Here is a 22,807-nt window from a genome sequence, read left to right as displayed (position 1 = left end):
TAATGCTTGATCATGCTTGGTCATGTTGTTGATGGCCTGCACTGACATGTTTTTCCAGAATGTTCTGGCTAAAAAAAAGCAAACACCGAATGAATTGGATGAATAACAGTTTATTTATGGTTGTGTGGCTTCGACAAAGCCAGCCTCAGAGACCGGAATGTTAATATAGGAGTTCCGTTAATACATTGGGTTACATCTTCATCTGTGAGGTAGAAATAAGGTTGCAATCACTTTGGGTAAAACAATGACAAACTTACTGTTGGGGGAAAAAACATACATATACATGAGCTAAAAAAAAAAAAAATGGACATACTGTGTTTCATACAAAATGTTAACCCAAGAATACTTGAACCACAAATATAAAGGGGAAAAAAATCGAATATTTTCCAAAGGGGGGGAGTTCGTAGTAATAGGTTAGAGCCACAACATTTAAATAAACTTTTTTTTTTAATACAGCATTTAATAAAATGCAATGAACCACTTCTTCATGCACAATGATGCACTATAAAATGATGGTTAATAGGGTAGACGCCATCAACATTATAAAATTGCTTAAAAACAACATGCACTCATTTTAATGAAATTACATGTACAAATAAATGCAAGTTCCCCACAAACACCTTTACAAACAGTCTCAATGAGTTTTAAACCCAAATGTTACCATTTTATTTTCATTTAACTTATTTCGATTCCCATTTATGGATACATTTTGTGACCCATCATACAAGCGGGAAGCAGCTGCATAAAGTCTTCAAGACACTTGAGACTGGCGTCCAAGAATATTTTTTGTCTTTTTTTTTTTTTTAACTAGGGAATCCTGCCCAAAACGACTTTAAGTACACTTAGTATTCAACGAGCAAAATTGTTCAGAACAACTTGTAGTTTTCAGAAAACATACAAAAACGCAAAGAGTTTCGTCAGGATGGATGCGGATGAACGCCACAAAAGCTGACCGATGTGCACTGAGCAAACACAAGCACAGAAACAGTAGCATAGCTACACATTAGCAACACAACACTGTATGCAAAAATAAATGCTTTGGATAAATAAACATAGAAAATTGAGACAAACCGTTCAGCGACACTGACGGGACAGGAAATAAAGAAATAACGATTGTCCTAAAGGGAAAAGTGATTGCACGGAATTCATTAGCCATCAAAATTCAAGGCCAGAAATAAGTGCATCAAAAAGCACTCACAACCTCAGAGATGCCATTCAGCAATAATAATAATAATAATAATAATAAAAGAATACAATCCAAGCATTTGGCCAATTGTATGACAGAAAGCTATCAAACTAATAAATACATAAAATATGATATTAATGAGCTATGAAAGCACTTTACTTACAGTTGAAACATTGAGGTCTGCTGTGCTGCTGTTACATGAGTACAACCTGATAGATGCTCTCCTTCCAGTTAGTTACATGGAGTCATAGTAAAACAATAAAATATAATAAATAACGAGAGAGATTAGTGAAGCCTTTGCAATGCATATTTATATTCCACAACATTTGGAATCGCTTACACTAAGAGCGCATGGCCAGGTATTAAATACCGCCGGTTTGTACTGCAAGGCAACTCACACATATTAAAACATACATTTGACATTTCAGGCAAAAGGGAAATGTGGATGTCATATGTTACTTTGTATATTGTATTTAGTTGGATTCTTTTTCTTATCTATTATTCGATCTTAACGTCAAAAGAAGGGAATTTTGAATGATTCTATGTCATCATTATGCCGGCAAATTTAGACTCAGCATGTCTGCCTCGAAAGTCTTTCGGATTTGTACATAACGAGCAGAGAGAAGGCAAAGCCACTGCAGGATATTCAGCGCAGTTTCAACGACAAACGTTGGACGACGAGTACCTGAAGTGGAGATTTGGATGTCAAAAATCCTCTTTCCCCGCGTCACTCGGCGCCGTCCGCGTCCTGGCTGTTATACTCGGCCGTCTCCATCTTGAGGATGTACGGAATGATACTGTCAATGGAGACGTTGCCAATCAAGCCGGTGAAGAAGAGCTCTTCGGTGATGCTGGAGTTCATCAGGCGGAGCGCCGGGAGGCGAGTAAGGATGCGAGTCAACCTGGAGATACGCGCACATGCAAGGAGATGTTTTGGCATTTTGGAAATCCATTCAAGCGGGCAGGCTATCATTTTCTGCGGGTAAATAGGATTACGCTTTTTTTAAAACTTTATTTATTTATTTTTTTAAGAAAGGAGAGCGATGATGATGTCAAATCGAATGAACAATACCTCTTTGACTGCCAGACGTTTTCAGAAAAGGGATGCCGTGGGTGCCAGCCGATTTAAGCATTTTGACTGATCTTTCAAGGTCCACAGAAAATTATGTTTTTGGACTATGGAAACACACATACTACCAAATGAAAGATTGGACTCTCATCTTTTATCAGGAAAAAAAACTTTGTTTCTACCTTATTCCGTTCTTCAGTAATCAACAATAGAAAATGGTTAGTTTCACCTCTGTTTTGAAACAAACGTCTTTTAACGTCTTTGGCACTCCTCCATAGGATTTTACTAAACGTTATTTAACGTTTTTGGCAGTCAAAGAGATACTGAGCTCTCCTTAGAAAAAAAAAAAAAAAGGATTACGCTTTGCTCTGTTTGTAACGTGAGTTTTCACGTTGCATTTTATGGAGGACCAAAACTGCCAAAATAAAAAAATAAATAAATAAACAAGAGTGAAAATAAAAACCGATATAAAAAAATAATTCAAAAATTAAATACAAAAAATAAATATGAATGGGAATAAAAAAAAAAAAAAAATCCAATAATAAATAAATACAGACGCTCCCCTACTTACGAACATTCGTGTTACGAACAACGGTACATACGAACATGTCTGCGCGCATGTCAAAAAATGTTCGGAAAGAGATGCTGTAAGTTCGATTTCGTATTGCGCGCCTTTTTTCGAGTACTGTAGTGCTTCTTTCCGCCGCTAATACCGACGCTTGGCGCTGTGAGAGCTCACCCAGCATTGGAGGCTCAGCAACGTGTGGAGGAGGAGGAAGAAGAAGAAACGCCTGTCGCTCATAGATAAAGCCATCGCACTCTTCGAGCAGCAAGACCCAAATATTGAACGTTGCACAAAGGTTGCAAATCAATTGAATGACGCCATACGGTGCTACCGCAGCATTTATGATGAAAAAAGAAGAAAACTGTGCAATCGTCGTTAGATCGCTTCTTTCGGCCAGTTTCTAGTAAATCCTCCAAGGAAGATACTCATCAACCCTCATCTTCTTCTCCTCGACCCTCAACTTCTTCCTACATTGAAGTTACGGAGGAGGAAGTAACTTTTGAAGCCCATTCCAGCGACGACGAAGAACCTCTCATGATATAAAATCCTCCTCTTCCTCCTCCATCAAATCCTTAAGCATCGAGTACATCTTCCAAAAGTAAGTTAAACTTCATTTTATTGATCTTATTACGTACATGTACATACTGTGTGTGTCTCTCGCTCTCTCTCTCTAACATACGTAGTACAGTACTGTACGTCTTCTCTTTAAACATAAATTATAATACAAAATATAGCACTGAAGCAACTTACGAACAAATTCACCTTACGAACGATCGCTCGGAACGTAACTCGTTCGTAAGTTGGGGAGCGTCTGTACAAGTGAAAATAAATACAAAAATAAAAGATTCAAAAAATAAAAATAAATGTGGAAATAAATATATAAATAGAATTAAACAAATAAATAAATAAAAACGCTCTGCTATAACTTTTATTTATTTCAGGCTGCACACGCTCTGTCAGGTTGAAATGTTATTCAAATGAGGGGGCGGTCCTAAGCGTGCACTCTAAAAACTGTTTTGTCCAAAATGGATCAATCCTCTACTTGACCCAACTTTGAGTCAAGAAATGAGTCTTTTAGAGCAAACAACTCATAAATGTTGGTCATATCCTTTTACTTGGATCCAAAAATTGGGTCATTTTGTATAAAACAACCCAGAAAATTGGGTCAAATTGACTCATAAAGTGTATCGGTCCATTTTTGATCCATAATTGGGTAACTTTTGACCCAACTGTTTTTAGAGCGTGTTGTGGGTTGGGCTCCGCTGTTGCAAACTGCCTTTCAATGGTCAAGTGAGAGGGTCGGCGAATAAGCAGTAGTGTTGTTCCGATTTCGATACCAGTATCAGGAGAGGCCCCGATATCGGATTAGAATAGCAGTATCGGCATCGGCAAGTACTAATGTAGGATTTTGTATGCAGCATCTTGTGTCTTGCTTGTGCACGACATTCACTGATGTGTGACGTGTTCACTGTTTGCCGAGTCAAGATATCCTATTGGCCCTTGAATGCTCTGAGCCAATGGTAGGGCAGCTTTTTCATGTTGACAAAAAGAAAACGTACGGTATCAGCATGGCAAAACTGGGTATTGGAATCAGTATTGGGGTCCAAAAACAGTATCGGAACAACATTAACTACAACACAATTTTTTTTGTTTTGTTTGGCTTATTTTTGTTTGTTTTTAAGAGTGGACCGTGAATCTGGAATCAATTGAATTGAATTGACTCACAAGAAGCCTCGCCTGCTTGCATGGAGAGCTCCAGCAATGGACGACTATCTTGTCTACTGTCACCACAACTTGCAACTTGAGTTACTGGACAAGTTGTGGTGACAGTAGACAAGATAATCGTCCATTGCTGGAGCTCCCCATGCAAGCCGGCGAGAGACTCGAGAGACTTCCTTGTTCGCCGACCCGCTCACTCTAGGCCAGAGGTGGGCAATCTCGGTCCTCGAGGGCCGGAGTCCTGCAGGTTTTGTAGGTTTCTCACTTCCAACACAAGCTGATTCCAATCAACAGGATCGTTATCAGGCTTATGCAGAGCTTGCTGATGAGCTGATCATATATCAGCTGTGTTGGAGAAGGGCAACACGCAAAACCTGCAGGACTGCGGCCCTCGATGCCCACCTCTGCTCTAGGCAGTCTGCAACAGCGGAGCCCAACCCAAGAGACGCTTAGGACCGCCCCCTCATTTGAATAACATTTCGACTTGACAGAGCTGCAGCATGAAATAAATACATTTGAGAGCAGAGCGTTTTTATTGATTGATTGATATTTATTTTTGTATTTATTTGCACATTTATTGTTATATTTATTTAGATTTTTTTTATCTCGTTTTTTATTTTTATTTATTTATGCATAACTTTTTTTTTTGGGGTTTATATTCATAAAAATTCAATTTGTATTTAATTTTTTTAATTATATATATATTTTTATATTTGTTTTTATTTATTCATTCATTTATTTTTAATTTTGGCAGTTTTTGTCCTCCCTAACATTTATGCATGGAATTCCTTTTTGTACCTGTAGGTGTCATCTGGATATGTTTTCTGTACGTAGTCCTGCAGCTCCATCAAGGCTTTCTCTTGAAACTTTTCCACCTGTCCGCCGCACTCCACACCAGGATGATCTGATGACATGATATGAATGAATTTGTCTCTTTTTTGACCATTGGCAGCAGTAATGCGATCTGACGACTCACCGGGACTGAACAAGACGATGGCCTTCAGGTAGGCGTACTCGTAGCTGTCGGTCTCCAACCTCGTCATGCTGTTGCAGAACTCCTGGAACTTCCAGATGTGCTCCATTACCTGCTTCACCCTCTCCCCTGACAGCTTGTCTACAGGACAACAAGGTCTGTGTCAACTTGCTGGATCACCTTCAAGTGTCAGCAAAGGCAAATATTTCTGGGTGATGCTGTGATGCTGTTTGGGAACAAGTGACCCGCTTAAGAGTTTTTAGAGATAAGAGATTTATTCAGACTTGTTGTTTTTTTTTTGCTTTGACTTGCAAGCAAAAAATTTCAATGTGATCACTGTGTGGTGGCAGTGAACTCAAATCACCTCATAGCAGACTCACCGGCATTTATTCTTTATCCTCTGCAGCTTACTGGGGAGCTGAGACATCCGGAAGCGTATTGCATTCACTTGAAAGAAAAAACAACCCTAACCCTAATCCTCTAACTATTTTTTGGGGGGAACTGTTGGTTTTTTTCTGTGTTTTTTTTTCAGATTTTTTTTCTGTCATAGAAAAATGAAAAAGAAAACAGGAGGACAAATTACTCTGAAAAACAGACAAATATTCAGGAAAACTGGGAAAAAAATATTTTAAAAAAATACTTATATATATATATATATATATATATATATAAAATATATAAATTATATTATATATTATAAAAAAAAAATATATATTATTTACATGTATTATATATATATATTATATATAATTTTTATATATATGTATGTATATATTTTTTTATTTCTTTTTTTCCCTGTTTTTCTGAATATTTTTTTCCGAGTTTTTCAGATTTTTTTTCTGTCATAAAAATATTCCCAGAAAAACAGTGATAAAAAATATTTAAAAAAAAACAGGACAGAAATTATTCTGACATTTAAATTATTATTATTTTTTTACCTTTGAACTCTGATTTGTTGCAGACACTCCCACAACCCCCTCCAACTATATGACTTACTGGCTCAATTAAGGTAAGGATTGTACCGTAATTAGTAGCACACAGTATTGGTAATGTTTTATGCTTTTTAATGTATACTATCATTCTAATGTAAGCTAGGTTTATTGTTTTATGGAGCATGTACGTATACAAACATGTCAATCGATTGGCATGATTTTAGTTAATTAACAGTTAATTTTCTACAGAAGCGTTTCATTGCATGTGGGAAAGTGTCCGCCATTGGCGAGTCTGCAACAAGTCACTTGGAGTTCAGAGGTTAAATAATAATTTAAAAAACTCAGAAAAACAGAAGCTGGTGCTGTTTTATTTTTTTCCATGTTTTTCAGAATATTTTTTTTGTTATTCAGAATATTTTTTTTCTGTTGTTCTGAATATTTTTTTTCTTGTTTTATGGGAATATTTTTTGTACATCTCCATAATAATACATTTCAAGTGCTTTTTTAAGACACTGAAAAACGCTTACAGGGTGAAAAGAAATATTTAAAAACAGCCCCCTCTATTATACTGCCCCCAGATGGCCAAGCACACACCAGAAGTGTATGTTATTACAAAGTAGAATAATAGAATGTTATTTTTCCTATTAAAAACGCATTATAGTAATGGATTAATGGCATTCTATTCCATTTGATGGGAAAAGATGATTCAAGAAAAGAGAGTTTTGAGTTACACATATGGTCACATAACAGACTAAACTCGTATCTCAAGGTACCATTGTACGTCCATTTTAAACTGGCATGAAAATGTGCCACCTTCAGTAACTGCAAGGAAGTAATTAGGAACATTTAATATTTTTTTTAACTTAAATTGGTGTATTGAATTGACAGATTTAAAGTCAGACAAGAATCTCGAATAGCGGATCGTATCAACTTGCCGTGGCGAGCCGTCGATAGGTTTAAGCCAGGCCAAAGTGAAAGAAGAGGAAGGAGTACATTGTGATGGTCGCCAAATGTTGATACTACAAATGTTGTGGTTTTGTCCTACTGTGAGATGATGATGGTCCATACCATCCTGGATGCTGCTCTGAAGGTGGTTGACGATGGCAGCCAGGATGGTGGACAGGTTCATCACGTGGGCACACTGAGCCAGACCCAGCGTGAACAGCTCGTTCCAGCAGGCTCGCACCAAACCCGTGTTTTCTTCCTGCCTGATCAAGAGACGTGACAATGAAATTAAGAACATGTGCCGCATGTCACGTGCATGCTTGTGGCCTCTGACAGTTTGGCTCCTAAAGTTGCCACCTGTGTATGGTCACTTTTATAAAAATGTGCGCGCTAGCTGAAGAAACTTTACACATGGTCACAAAAATCACAAAATGCTGCAATGGAAAAACAGCGACCCCTGGTGTCCATATGGGGAAACTGTATTTTGAGGCTACACAAATACGCATTGTATTATTTTTAGGGGTGTCAAAATTAGTGCGTTAATTTTGAGTTCTTTGATGAAACTTTGTTCCATCTTTCTTTCCTTTGATCCTTCCTCTGGTCTCCTGACAACTTCACGACTCTGGCGGGACTCTGAAGTATCCGGTTAAGGTGAAGGGTATGGGATTTTTAACAGGTTTCAAGTGAATTAAGGAGCACAAACTCACATGCACGCACGCGCACGGCAAAAAAAAAAGAAAAAGAGAGGGACAGAGAGAGCGATGACGATGACATGTTGACACGGGAAGGCTGCTGAATGAATAATACTGAGCTCTCTCTCTCAAAAAAAAAAGTTCCTTTAAAGCCACAAATTTTTTAACGCGCGATTAATTTCCTTGTACTGGAGGAATTCCATTCGCAACACAGCAGACACGCCCACGTCAAAATTAGTAGTAATAATAATGCATATATTTGTGGAGACTGGAGTCGAGTTGTACTTCACAGTTAAAAAAAAATGCAGAATATCACAAGTTACTTCATGTTAAAAAGCTCTTAATATGAAAATAAAAAAGCACTGAGCTGTCACCAGCGTCTTACAAATGCAGTTACGCCATCTAGTGGCAGAAAAATTAATTACTTGTATCAATGACTAAAAGATGCAGCCATATTTCTATTTATTTAACTTTTTTCCCCCACTTTTATGTTCACAAGAGTATGAAAACTCGGAAAAAAATTATTGTACATTTTAAACAGATATAAAATTTGCAATGAATTGTGAGTTAACTTTTGAAGTCATGCAATTAATTAGGATTACAGATTTGAATTGCCTGATACCCATAATTATTTTTATCATTGAACCACAAACAACATGGCGCAGTTGTCGTTAAGAGGCTGTTGCGAAGAATCGATTGCGCAATTTATTACCTGCACTGGCCAATTTGGCGACAGAGGCCATTTATGGTCATATTTTATTATTATCACCATTTTAAAGAACACATTAAAACTGTAACTACAAAAATATTTCTTAATGTATGACATTACCCTGTCATTTTGAACTAGAGATGACAACTGGAGATAGTGGCTTGCAATTACAATGCATGCAGATATTGCTTGTCCGTAATAGTGCACCTGCGCGTGTGCTTACCCAAGGGCTAAGAAGGCGGGGATTGAACGTGCCCAGTGCATTGAGAGGAAGAGAAGCCTGGAGGCTGACTCGCAGATGTAGTGTACATTCAGGTACTCGGGCATGGGGCTGGGCATGGTCAGCTAGAAGGAAGACAACAATGAAGACACGTTAAGGTCATTCACACAAGAGACTTCTCGCTTCCTTTTTTTATGGCAATACAGAATGCTGTCATTGTTAATGACAATAGTTGATACCTGCCTGATGTCACCCACCTTAAATTTCACATGACCATCTGTGAGCAGCGGACCTTCCACCTCAATGATTGGGGACTCCTGGTCTTGGCCAATCAGCTGAAAGGTCGTTTCACTTCCACACTTGTCAGCTGCCACGTCTGCTTCAGGTGGGTTGAGTACTTTGGCCAGGGTGTCAAAGGCACTGTGAACAACACACACACGCGCGCGCGCCCACACATTTGTTGATTCAGAAAAAAGCTTCACAACACCAATTATGTTTTCATGATAACATTAACTCATTGACTGGCAGACATTTTCACTGAAGCAACCCCCTTCGCTCCCGGCTGTTTGACTGGATTTTGCCCACAGAATATTGTGTTTTATTGCTATAAAAACATGAAACCACCAAAAACATGGAACCTATCAAAAGAAAGATATAGTCTCTTCTTTTATCAGGAAAAAAAATGAATATTTTTGTCTGTTTCCGTTTTGCAGCAATTAGCATTAGAGTAAAGTTTCATCAATATTCACATTCCTGTTGAAAACACTGACAAAAAGAGCTTTTTGCAACATGGCCCTGGCTGATCTCTTATACTCTACTACCATCTGCTGGTTGTTTTTTATAATAACTACAACTGCTTTAAGCGTTCTTTTCAGTTCAGAGGCTGCATTAAAGCCTGCTGTATGCTCTAGCATAAAAAAAACATGTTAAAAAACATATAAATACGTTTTTGGGGACCATGGCAATACTTAAACTAGAACAAGTTTATACATTTTTCGGAGCAAATTAGTTAAGTAGAATGTGAGTACTTTCGCCACGTCTGCCCACTTACAAAATCGTGAAATTTGCAATGCATTGCTAACTGACCGTGTTATCTCGGTGGTGTTTTTTTCCGCATATTGGCAGTCTGATGAATCTCCATTTTTCAAGTTGTGTTTTAACGAGTCACTCAAACTGGCCAGTGATGTCACCACATTCGCCAGCGTCCCAAGGTCACCATGGCCAGACTCCATCTAAAGACAAACACGACTGGAAAATGTCACATTTTGTTGGCAGCGCTAAGAAATGAACAGATACAATCATAACATCATGAACTGAGTCAGTTATTAAATAGAAATGTGCATTTGAAACAAATACGGGCTGCTCTCATTCACAAAGCAACACACTCAATTGCCTTCAAAGGACAAATCATTACCCAAAAAAAAAAAAAAAAAAAAAAAGGTTGTACCTTTGAGTCGGTTGCAAGCACCAGCGTTCCATCACTCTGCACGACAGGCTGCTGGATGTTAACCAGCATCCCCTGATCCAGCAGGCTCGATCTGCACACGACATGCCGCATCGCATGCGATGCATATCAACATGCCAAGTCCCGATGTGACGTTACGTTGCCACTAACCTGGAGCCATCCGTCTCCGTGTCCGAGATGAAGGTCGGCGTGGCGATGAGCGGACTGTTGAGGTCCTTGCGGATGTAGATTTTCTGGGTGGAGGGTGCGCAGTTGACATGTTTCTCTCTGGGAACAACATCGGCGGGCTTCCTCTCGCTCTGAACGGCTGACGACAACGAGCAAAAGAGGTTCGGTATCACTCTTGTCATCACGAGATGGCGCAAGCAGACATCCTGGATTGGCTGCAAGTCAATCGTTACAAAGATGGCTGCAGTTGATGAACAAAACGCAAATGTGAGATACAAGTGGATCTCCTTTTCCCACTGAAATGAATGGAAATGCCAAGAGTTTGTTGTTTGTTGCATGGTTGTGTTTTTAATAAGGAAGAATAGCACTGTATAATATTGCACTTTATATTAATAAAAAAAAACACAGTAATGGCATTAATCAAAAAGATATGTTATGCTATATGAATAAACTTGCATTGCCTTCTTTCCGTACTATGACTAAGATTAGGGCTGGGTTAAAAAAATAAATAAATAAAATAAAATCGATATTGAATCGATTTTCCTATTCAAGCCCGATATCGATTCATAAAACCAAAGATTATTTAAATATCTCTTTATCCCATAAAATCTTAGGAAAATTGAATTTTAAACGGTCAAATTTTCGTATCTTACTGTTTTCTTGAAATTTACTGTTGAATTTAAAATTATTTTCTTACATTTATGAAAGATCCGACTTGTTACACTTTAAGATGATTTAGAATCTTTTAAATTTATGTTTACCGGAACAATTATTGAATTAGAATGATGAAAATATTTTTATCTCATTCTTGCTGATGTCAATGTTTGTGCAACACTTAAGTGATTAGAATATGTGTTACATTCATGAATAAACTAAATCATTTGACCATTAACTTTGAAATGTTATATTTGTGGAGTTTTTATCATGTCCTTGACATTTAAGGAGAATTGATGTGCCATAATTAATTGATATCGGATTGAGTTGAAGTCAATTCAATCGGGAAAAAAATGAAATCGCATCAAAATGAACTCTTGTGAATCTAAATCGATCACAATTGATTGAGGAAATTAGAATCAATACCCAGCCCTAAGTAACATGATGGAAATATTTGCCATTTTTCATAAAAGATAACAAATATATGCCTGTGAGCATTGTTATATAATCAGTCCATGTGTTAAAACACTGTCTGGGTTCAAATAGCCGTCAACCTTAAACATTTCTTGACAATAATATGTTTTATGTGACCTCACTAGTCTAAACATGACATTCGCATTAATATTACATTTGTGGAATATGAGTTATGAAGCAAAATCCAGCCATTTTGCCACTTGCTGTCGACTGAACATGACATCACAGTTGCTGCGCTGTGATTGGTTGTTGCCTGAGACCTGAGCAACTATGATGTCATCTTCAGTCGACAGCAAGTGGCAAAATGGCCGCCCCCTGAGCGGAATAAAAACGGCTGGATTTTTTTGCATAACTCATATTTCACTAACACAATATTAAACAGAATAACATATTTAGACTAGTGGGGCTGCTTAGAATATATTATTGTCAAAAAAAATTGGGGTTTGACTTCCCCTTCTAAAGTAACACAGCAACATCCATTCATCATCTACCGCTTATCCGGGGTCGGGTCGCGGAGGCAGCAGCTTTAGCGGGGAAGCCCAGACTTCCCTCTCCCCAGCCAGCTCCTCTGACAGGATCCCAAGGCGTTCCCAGGCCAGCCGAGAGACGTAGTCTCTCCAGCGTGTCCTGGGTCGTCCCCGGGGCCTCCCGCCGGTGGGACATGCCCGGAACACCTCCCCAGGGAGGCGGCCAGGAGGCATCCGAACCAGATGCCCGAGCCACCTCAACTGATTCCTCTCAACGAGGAGCGGCTCGACACTCGAGTCCCTCCCGGATGACCGAGCTTCTGCCCTATCTCTAAGGGAGAGCCCGGACACCCTGTGGAGGAAACTCATTTCGCCGCTTGTATCCAGGATCTTGTTCTTTTGGTCACGACCCACAGCTCGTGACCAAAGGTGAGGGTAGGAACGTAGATCGACCGGTAAATTGAGAGCTCGACTACTTCTTCACCACAACGGACCGATACAGAGTCCGCATCACTGCAGACGCTGCAGCGACCCGCCTGTCGATCTCTTGCTCCATCCTGCCCTCACTCGTGAACAAGATCCCAAGATACTTGAACTCCTCCACTTGGGGCAGGATCTCATCCCCGACCCAGACAGGGCACTCCACCCTTTTCCGACTGAGGACCATGGTCTCGGATTTGGAGGTGCTGATTTTCATCCCAACCGCTTCGCACTCGGCCGCGAACTGCTCCAGTGAGAGTTGGAGATCACGGCTTGAAGAAGCCAACAGCACCACATCATCTGCAAAAAGCAGAGATGCAATGTTGAGGCCACCAAACCGGACCCCCTCAACGCCTCGGCTGCGCCTAGAAATTCTGTCTATAAAAGTTATGAACAGAATCGGTGACAAAGGGCAACCTTGGCGGAGTCCAACCCTCACTGGAAACAAATTCGACTTACTGCCGGCAATGCGGACCAAACTCTGACATTGGCCGTACAGGGACCGAATAGCCCGTACACAGCAACAACTGATGCTAATTGTTAGCATGTTAATAATGTTTTCCATTATATGTTAGCATGAAGCTAGTGGGACATTCTCAAGGTAGCGTTTGCTGATAAAAAAGAAAGCCGACTTGTGTCTTGGGTGACTTGTTGACTCACAATCAGTCTTCATCCCCATATTAAGGCATTTCTTCAAGCGACAGAACTGGCAGCGGTTGCGATGGTGCTTGTTGATGACGCAATCCTGCTTACTGCGGCAGCTGTAGGTCAGGTGTTTCCTCACACTCCGCTTGAAGAAACCTTTACATCCCTCACAACTCATCGCTCCGTAGTGACGGCCTGAACACACACAACATGACTGTGAGACTCACTTTGAGTGTGTGTGAGCAGAATGGCGCGATCTTGGAGTGTGCATCCGCATGTCGGACAAGGCAAAAACAATCCGAGACATTACTGTCAAGCACCTGAAGCCTTGTCTCCACACACCACACAGTACTCCACCGTCTGCGGCCGACTCAGATCGCCTGACTGGCCGAGTAATTGCTCCATCGATAGTGGATCTGTGACAATCTGAGAGCAAAGTGACATTGAATTGATCGAGATCTTGGGGACACACGGTATATGCTGCACCACATAGAAAAAAGCTTATCCCTTGCTAATATTTTAAGATTACAGTCGGACCAGATCGATTAATCGGCCGATTATTGGCCTTCAAACATCGGCCAAAACAATGGGCCTATTGGCCGTTTATTTTTCCCTTAAAACGTTCATCATTGAAGAAAACTGAGTTTCCGACACTGTGAAAGTACCCTGAATGCATCATTTTGCTTGCGTAGCATTAGCTATGAGCAAGCGTGTAGCGTATGTGATTCTGTTGTCTCTAAGCGTCATTTGAGATGTTTAATGACAGCCCTGTTGGAGTTAACTGTTAGACTAATAAACACACGACATTAAGAATTACATCCACTGTAGATTTAAATACAAAACTTGCTTCGTTTTTAAAACTTTGCTAGCTAGCCTCGCGCTAATTTCAAAGTGGATGTAGGATCCTATTCAAATCCTAATGCAAAATTAGCATTGACTTTGGAGTGTTTTTCCTTCAAACAATGAATATTCACACACAAATGTTGTGGGAACACAAACCCACCGGTAAGATAATACTATGTCAAGACACAAATTCTTCCCAATCTGTGATAAAAAAAAGAAGTTATTTTAATAGATTTCAATCACATTATATATATTTAAAAAATAATTGTCAGATTAAGTGGTAATCTGTATTTTTTTTCTGCCAAAAATCGCTAACGGCATTTGTCTCGAAAAATGCATATCGGTCGGGCCTTAGATTACAAATCAAATGGACGAATAGTGATCTTGTACGCATTGAATTGTTGTCACCTGTATCCTTCCTGGCATCAGGCTGTCTGCAGATGTAAAGATGAGCTGCTTTGTGTTGTGGTTGTCCGGAGAGGTCAGAATAACCTTCCCTGCCCCCGAGCTGTCCGATGTGGTCAGAATGAATTGTTGCTTGGGAGCACTGGAAGGGTCCATGGCAGTCACGATCTGAATCTTCGGACCCCTCTGCTGGTCCGTTACAATCTGAGGATGGAGAGTGACAGTGTGGCAGACGTACAGCAGCGCAAACTAATGCAGCAAAAGAGCAGACAACAATACGGTACCTGGAACTGCTGTGGTGTTGCTGGAGCCTCACTAGACGCAACCCGAAAGCGCTGAGGTGACTGACTCATCGCCGAGTCTGTTGGGGACAATGACACCTACAAGTTGAAAGACATTTGAACACACTGGATCTTCGTCGAGAAGCCCAAACAAATGCATTGCCATTCATGTTCTTTATTTACGGAAAAGAACGCGTACGTCTGATCAGAACAGCACTAAAATTTCAAACAATAAATAAATAAAAAAACTGTATGGAAGAAGCCACTCACGTCTGCCTCGTACTCAAAGTCGGCTTTCTGCTGAGAGAGCAAATTCAGGTTGGCCGTCATGTTGGTGGTGTAAGGCCATTAGTGAAGACTGTTTGGAACAATGCAAGGTGCGAGATTAATCACCCACAAAGGTCCACAATACCAAAACAGCTGATACAATATTTGTGCTGGTGCATCATGAAAGCTGAAAGTTTTACATCAGAAAAATGTCGCAAGCACACCACCACCAAAAAAGTCAGTCTATATCTGAATTTCTACCATGTCTTTATTTGAGCTCTTTCAACAGTCTATCCTCAAAAATATGATTTCGTATAGGCTTTTTTTTTTAACATTATCTGTCATTGGTTGAATAAATATTTTATTTGTGGCAAACAAACAGTGCAGGCGAATGTCGGACCACAATAGGGCTAGACCGATAATTGGCGCCGATTTTCAGCATTTTATAAATACTGGCATCAGCCTCTTTTTTTTTTTTGATGGCCGATAAATGAAAAACTGTTATTTTTGCTCTGACGGGCGCTTTTCTCCAGGCAGTCAGCGGCTGTTGACTCCCTGCAGCACTGGCCCGCCCACAGCATCATCTGATTGTTTGCTCGTGCTTAAGCATAAGCAGCGAAAGCTTGGCTTTTCTCTAGACGCTCACATGCGAGAATAAGTTATATAAATAAAGCTGCCTCCGCTAGTTGACAATGCCCACGAGCTAACCGGCTAGCTCGTGAATTAACGGCTATAGGTTATCCCACGAGCTAACCATTAGCCTCCTAATTAGCGGCTATTTGGGAGTTAGCGTGCGGGTGAACGGTTAGTCCACGAGCTAACCGTTCAAATATCGGTTATCGGCCTCCCTGACTACCGATAATCGGTATCGGCCCTGAAAAAAGCATATCCGTCTATCTCTAGTCCACAATGCCTTTCAATATTTTCAAATTGTAAATATTTGCTTTAATTGCATTGTTTTCATTATGTTGCACTAATTTTATGAGAAGTAATCGCTGATAGCATGAAGAACATTGGTTAAAACAAGTGACATTTTTAGTGTAAACAAAATGTACCAAAAATTTATTTAACTTACTCATTGAAATGTAAATTATTGTTGACTTTTCAACATCTACCTCATGTAACATCATCTTCCCTGACTGAAAATCACACGTTCCATGGGCTTAAAGAAGAGGGCTAAAGTCACCATTCAAGCCATTTACGGTACGTTGTTTTCTTAATTGCTCAGTTCTCAGTTAACATCACATCAACATGTAAGCAGCCTTTCAGTTCTTTTTCTTTTCATCTATCTATCTATCGACCGGAAGTAGATGTGACGTCATGGTGAAAACTGTCTATAGTGGGAGGGGCGTGAAGCTCCACGGCGCTTTAATGATTGGTCCGACACTATTCTATCAAAACTTGCTTTCCCTACCTCATCGCGAATCACAACACAACAAAATGGAGAATTTGGCAAGCAGCCAATAACACTGGGCGCAAATCTTCACGATGAATGCATGTCAACACATTATTCCTCATGCTCAGCACATCACTGAGGATGTGCTGGTAGGAAATAAACATTTGACGATTCGGCAAGGGGTGGGGGGGTCCCACGACATTTCCGCCCCATTTGTGTCGCCGGGATGGCAAAGGTAAAAAGGTCGAGCTGTCTACGGTTAGCTGTCCAAGCTAGCATAACACGACCGCAGCCGCAGCGTGTTCAGTCATCTCTGCTATAGTGACACATTAACAGCTCACATTAGTACCATTATACGTCACACATGTGTATATGTAAAGCAAATTCAGATGAGTCAGTGTGCACCACGGCCCTCCTCGGCCGTGTCGCAAGTCGCGTCTCCGTTTGCGCTAGCATGCAAGCCGGGAGATTAGCGCCGTTATTTTATCATGCGTAATTTCTCGAGGCTTTTCTGTGCTTTTCAAATCGAGGCCGAGCCTTACCTCAAACGGCGGACGAACGAAGATCTCGGAGCTAATAGATATTTTATAAAATTAATTGTTTTGATTTTCTGCTGTTAAAGGTCATAGTTCGTGACCCGCTGATGGTTGGAGGTTTTCCTTTTTTTCTCCCCCCTTCTCTTCCTCTGTCGCGTCCCCGCGCTCCTCCTCCTCCGGGCGCGTGCGAGCCAGACAGAGGTGACGTCATAGTGTCTACCAGTAAAGACATGCTCGTGAATCGTTCTTTCGTCGGTAGCAATCATATTTTTTTATATATATATATTTTAACTCTCATTATTTTGTTATTGTTTTTTAAAGGGATGATCCGATCGGGATGGCCCCTTTTCACTCATAAATTCATTTATGTATTTTTTTTATTATCAGGAAATTTATATTATCTTACATTTTAAATGTCATCAATGGACAACATACCGAATTTAACCCTGCCTTCACGTGCTATGGGAAAGATTTGACCTTACCACTCGGAAACTCCTAATTACATGAGTGATGTTCATGTGCTTTTGATGTTGTAGCAACAACATACACAGGGCATCTGACGTCGTCTTTGAATTGTGTACGCTACGTAATCGTGTAGATTCTAAAACAACCTGCTCGCACACGACAGCGCCACGGGCAATTTTCTACTCAACATGTGGTATTTACCTTAACTTCAATACCACTTGAAGGCAGCATCACAAGTCATAATGGCGGTCTTACTCGTTGAAAGGACGCTCTCCACTAATTGAAAAGTATTGGATTTTGGATTGTTGTAATATGATTTGTGAGGATTATTTTGGTTTCAAAATGTGATGAAATGTCGTTTGACTACTATAACAATCTGCCTGGTTTGTATGCTAGTCACAGGCAGAAGCAATACAATATGTTGATTGTTTACACCGTGTAACGGAAGCATTTGCATTGCGGAAATATTGGAAATGCCTGGATGCTTAGAATTGTCTATTTGTTCTGGCAAAATCAGTAAATAACTCTTATTTATCATCATAAAGCGTCCCAATATAGCCACACACCCCTCTCTCTTCCCATGTTTTGGTTTGCTTTTATGTTTTCAAGGTGAAGTGGACAAGAGTCGGAATGTGCACAATGAATATTTTCAGACACTAGGTGAAAAACAGATTTATGTTCCATGTTGAGTTGAGCTTTGCCTCCTTTCATCTATGACGTTGCAGGGTGAGTTGAGGGTGAAAAATGGGTCACGCCCATCGAGTGGGTGGCAGTAAAATGAGCTGATTGTAGTCATATAAAACACATTCCGTCACTACTGAGTTTTTCAGGGGGTTGGATTTTAGTGCTGATATCATGTTTACAGATAGGCAGACCTTTTATTTAAGTGCCAATGTTCAGACCAATCAAGTGTCTCTTTTATTAATGAACATTCTATTTCAGTTCCTCTATTTAAGCATGCAATTCAACACACATTTTTAAAATGTAAACAAGTTGCCTTGAAAAGAAGTAATATAAATAAAACAATAACAATCAACATAAGGAATAAACCCACATTTGTTCTAAAATTCACAATAAAAAAGTGGTTCACTGTAAACATTAAAACTTTAAACATCTGGAACGAACAAAACGGAAAAAAGAATAAAACAAACATTTTGTCATTGGAGTTTTTTTCCTACGTATGTATGAGAATTCCCACTATTTGCTCGGTCCCTGAACGCACCCCGAGTACACTGCAGAGGGCGATTGAGTGCTTGCTTTTCTCTTGCCCCCGCGATACGCAGCACACACATAATTATTATTATTCATATTTTTTTTTTAAACTTTCTTCTTAATTATTCATATATTTTTTTTTAAACTTTCTTCTTAAACTGAAAATCGAAAAACACAAGTGTGTTCTTCATGTCGTTATTGAAAACAAGCGTCGTACTGTCGCGTGTCTTCTACTCAATGTGTGCGCGCGACAGGGGCAGCGGATACGCATTTTGACGGGGGGTAAGTACTTTGGCACGAGGCGCGACGCCAGAAAAGGAACAACAAGGATGGTCATCCGAGGGCTGTGGATATGCATGCCCTGGGTGGGAAAACGAGCAGGACGCTCCGGCATCTGGTCGTGTCTGTACGCGACGACCGTTAGCATGGCCGTTTTCACGTTGCTCTTTGTGGACGTCATCGAGCAGTGGATCACATCCATGGCGATGAGCAGCGTGTCGGAGCCGCGCGCTGCCGTCTTCCCCCCGCGGAACGTCCCTCCTAACAGACCCGAGGAGTTCCTGCTCATGCCCAGCCCGCTGGTGTGCCAGCGTGCCAAGCCGTACCTCATCACCATGGTTACCTCGGCCCCGACTCACCACAGGGCACGCCAGGTCATCAGGGACACGTGGGGCGGGGAGAACATCGTGAGGGGCCTGAGGGTCATGACCCTCTTCATGCTGGGGGTGGCGTCTGACCCCGGACTGGCCAAGATGCTCATCGAGGAGGCCAGGGAACACGGGGACCTGGTTCAGGGTCGTTTCCTGGACTCGTACTCCAACCTGACCCTGAAGACTTTGGCTCTGCAGGGCTGGGTGCGCCGCTTCTGCCCCCAGGCTCACTTTGTGGCCAAAGTGGATGACGACGTCCTGTTCAATCCCAGTGCACTCCTGCACCTGCTGAACAAGAGCCACAGCCCGTACGAACAAGCGGACTTGTATCTGGGCAGGGTGCACCTCCACGTGGCTCCCGACCGGAACACTGACAGCAAGCACTACCTCCCAAAGGAGGCCTACCCGCCTTCTGTTTTCCCAGACTACTGCAGCGGTACGGCGTATGTTCTATCCCGTTCCGCATTGCTCAAAATATCTTTGGCGGCCTCTGCGTCACCTCTGTCCACGGCTCACCCCCCCGAGGATGCATTTGTGGGCGTGTGCGCCCGGGCAGCTGGCGTACTGCCCACTCACTCCCCACTGTTCTCCGGTGGCCCATCTATGCCGTACTGGCGCTGCTGCTATCAAACCATGGTGTCGGTGCACCACATCCCACCTCAGGATATGCTGCACTACTGGACTGACATCCGCTCATCGGGACGGTGCCTTTGGCTGAGCGTGCGAGCGTCTCTGCTGATGTGCAAAGTCGGAGCCCTGCTCGGCCCAGCTCTCGGTCTGGGGAAGGAGGCATGAGTGGGACTCAATTCCGTACTCTTACAGTAGCATCGTGGCAAGATGAGCCAAAAAGGACAAGTCTGTCTAGCGAGTCGAGTTGCACTTCAACCTTGAGCACAATGCAGCAAGAATTTTGAAAAGCGAAAGATGGATTCTGGAGGAAGTGACCTTTTTGAGGGATGTTTTTGTATCCATCCATCCATTTTGTTAACCGCTTGTCCTCACCAGGGTCCCCGGCGGGGGTTGCTGGAGCCTATCCCAGCTGGCTTCGGGCAGTAGGCGGGGTCACCCTGCACTGGTTGCCAGCCAATCAAAAATTTATTATTTTTCAACAATTCTTGACTACAGAAGAGGATTAGGGCCAGTGAATAGAAAAAAAAAAGGTTGGCAGGATTGTGTCTCTCAGAATTCTCACTTTTAAGTCAGAATTCTGACCTCCCCCCACAATTCATAGCTCTACGTCACAAAGTCAGAATTTTCACTTTAAAATCAGAATTATGAGATTAAAGTGGGAATTTTCACTTTAAAATCAGAATTATGAGATTAAAGTGACAACTCTTGAGATTAAAGTCAGAATTCTGAGATTAAAGTCAAGAGTTCTCACAGTAAGAATTCTGACAAAGTGAGAATCCTGCCAAACCTTTTTTTTTCTCTCTTCACTGGGCCTGATCCTCTTCCATACTCGACCCTTGTTTGACAAGGTCAATTGACAAAGGTTTCCACCAATGAGCTCGTACAGGCTGACGTTCGGAGGGATTCTTGCTCAAAATCACCATGACGACCACCAAGACAAACTACTGTAGACTTAAATAAAGTGAGCTCAAGTGAGAAGAGCAATGTGGGCCGTAAAATAGGTCATAGGTCATGTCGTCGACTTCCAGGGATGGATCTACACCAGGGCAAAGGTATCTGTGTAGCCCAAGTTAAAACACTCCAGCATTTTATTTTATATTGTAAAATATATATTTATCTCAGCCTTCCTACATATCAGCGATATGTATATTTAGCACTGGGACAGAAAAAAAAACATTCCAAATCCAATTTTCCATTTACTTATTTGTTATAATGGATTTTTGAGGCATTTGCTCTTTCGTTTGTTTGTTTTTAAATTCCACAAAGATCATGGCCACTTGTCACGTTGCTAATTTAAAGCACACAAGCTTATTCAGGTGGTGAAAATAAAATCATTTTTGGACACTGAACTTGCTAACAGGCACTTTTGAAGAAAAGGCACACTTGCAATAACCCGTTTCCCAACATTTTTGAGCCAAGGCACATAGTCTGTTTTAGATTAGAACAAAAAAAAATGTTTTGTTGAATGAAGTTGTATGAATGTAAAATCAAAGACATGCACATTAATTATAACTTCTGCCATCTAGAAGAGTATTCAATTGTTTGGCATGTCACTAGCATTGACAGATGAACAAAAATTCATTTTTTTTTTTTTAACAGCACAGAAGCAGAATGTTTCTTGGAAAATGAAACTAATCTCACTGGTATGCGTAATTAAGGGTGAATTGTGCATCTCATCGAATGGAATTTTAATTGTTGAAGCTATTATGATATTAGCAGGTAACACAAATAAAGTATTGCAATGCATAACTGTACGTATAACACAACATTATACTTGAGTCTCTACCGTCCCAATCCAAGCAGTATTTGTGTTCTATGGCGAGACTGAGTAAACATGAAGTTGTGCCGATACCAACAATTCACAGCTCAACCTCAGCTTGCTGCTCCACTCCTCAAGCCAAATGTATTCCCAACAAAAAAGAGCATGTTTTGTTTGACATTCAAGAAAATACTATGAATGGAATGTGACCTTTCAATAAAGGAATCGGAATCTTTTCACAATTCCCAACTTTATTTCAACCCGCCATGTTTCAAAACAGTCACAAGTCAAAGTACGCCGCTTACGCCAGCACTGTGCGTGTGTGTGTGTGTGTAATATTTAACTAGCGCCACGGAACAAACACCAGGAAGAAGGTAAGGAGATAAAGTCGTGGCTGACTTCCTTCTTTGTACAAACGTCAGCCTTTCATTTGAATTTGTAGTTTTTTTTTTAAAATTTGGCTTGCATTTGAACTGCAAAATAAATGAACATTCTAAATGTTTGATAAAAAAAAATAGATGTGCTCTGAGATAAGTTGTGGATTCCTTTATTTAAATTATTTTGTTGTACTATATACTTGTGGCCTACAAAGTACAAAGACGCAAAGCAATATGTAATATTGTGTCATTCTACAACACAATCCAAATGATTAATGCTGACTCATTATGGTTCTCATTTAGCATAGGCTAAGCATCGTGATTTACAGGCAAAGTAAAAGTCTTTACGTACTAAAGTGCAAACCGGACCCCTCAACAGGTGGTCAACCAGCAGTGCTGGTATAGAACTGGCTCAAAACCTTTTCTTTTTTTATCTTTTTTTTTTTACCTTGGGGCCCAACTTTTTCCCGTAAAAAGTGGCCCGGGGCCCATTCAAAAAAGTATAATTATTATTATTGTTTGTATTTAATGACTAAATACGTGTTCATGATGTTCTTTGTTGGGTTTCTTCTTTTACTACTTACTATACTTGGGACTACGTTCCAGGTAAATAAAATTCTGGC

At 40.7% G+C, this 22,807-nt stretch overlaps 2 protein-coding genes across 7 annotated transcripts; one reads left to right on the top strand and one right to left on the bottom strand.

Moving 5' to 3' along the window:
* Positions 1-94: 94 nt before the first annotated feature.
* nr2c2 (nuclear receptor subfamily 2, group C, member 2) lies at positions 95-17,267 on the bottom strand. 6 transcript variants are annotated; one of them, XM_077566688.1, is made up of 15 exons: positions 17,098-17,267; positions 15,163-15,250; positions 14,896-14,991; positions 14,615-14,815; positions 13,684-13,789; positions 13,379-13,558; positions 10,626-10,782; positions 10,458-10,548; positions 10,097-10,242; positions 9,268-9,430; positions 9,014-9,135; positions 7,490-7,652; positions 5,516-5,648; positions 5,338-5,443; positions 95-2,088 (listed from the first exon to the last, which is right to left on the bottom strand). In XM_077566688.1, exons 2-15 carry the CDS (start codon positions 15,220-15,222, stop codon positions 1,914-1,916), a joined length of 1,899 nt encoding a protein of 632 aa, XP_077422814.1. In that variant the 5' UTR covers positions 15,223-15,250; positions 17,098-17,267; the 3' UTR covers positions 95-1,913. The 6 variants fall into 6 exon arrangements, with proteins under 6 accessions (XP_077422814.1, XP_077422838.1, XP_077422849.1 ...); XM_077566712.1 differs by having other exon boundaries at positions 5,516-5,653; positions 7,513-7,652; XM_077566723.1 differs by having other exon boundaries at positions 14,896-14,972.
* A 1,527-nt stretch (positions 17,268-18,794) lies between these two features.
* On the top strand, positions 18,795-22,072 carry b3galt4 (UDP-Gal:betaGlcNAc beta 1,3-galactosyltransferase, polypeptide 4). The gene has a single exon (XM_077573934.1). It carries the CDS (start codon positions 19,098-19,100, stop codon positions 20,211-20,213), a length of 1,116 nt encoding a protein of 371 aa, XP_077430060.1. The 5' UTR covers positions 18,795-19,097; the 3' UTR covers positions 20,214-22,072.
* Positions 22,073-22,807: the final 735 nt, after the last annotated feature.

This window comes from Vanacampus margaritifer, chromosome 1 (assembly GCF_051991255.1).
Source record: "Vanacampus margaritifer isolate UIUO_Vmar chromosome 1, RoL_Vmar_1.0, whole genome shotgun sequence".
Taxonomy (NCBI): Eukaryota; Metazoa; Chordata; class Actinopteri; order Syngnathiformes; family Syngnathidae; genus Vanacampus; species Vanacampus margaritifer.
This window is presented reverse-complemented; position numbering and strand designations above follow the sequence as displayed.

Excerpts from the sequence above, each read along its gene's own strand:
- nr2c2 (XM_077566688.1), bottom strand. The coding sequence starts at position 15,222 with ATGACGGCCAACCTGAATTTGCTCTCTCAGCAGAAAGCCGACTTTGAG. Across the intron at positions 9,136-9,267 it reads ATGGTCATGTGAAATTTAAG|CTGACCATGCCCAGCCCCAT; the intron begins GTGGGTGACATC and ends TCTTCCTTCTAG. Across the intron at positions 5,649-7,489 it reads TGGACCATCATCATCTCACA|CTGTCAGGGGAGAGGGTGAA; the intron begins GTAGGACAAAAC and ends CCTGTAGACAAG.
- b3galt4 (XM_077573934.1), top strand. The coding sequence starts at position 19,098 with ATGGTCATCCGAGGGCTGTGGATATGCATGCCCTGGGTGGGAAAACGA.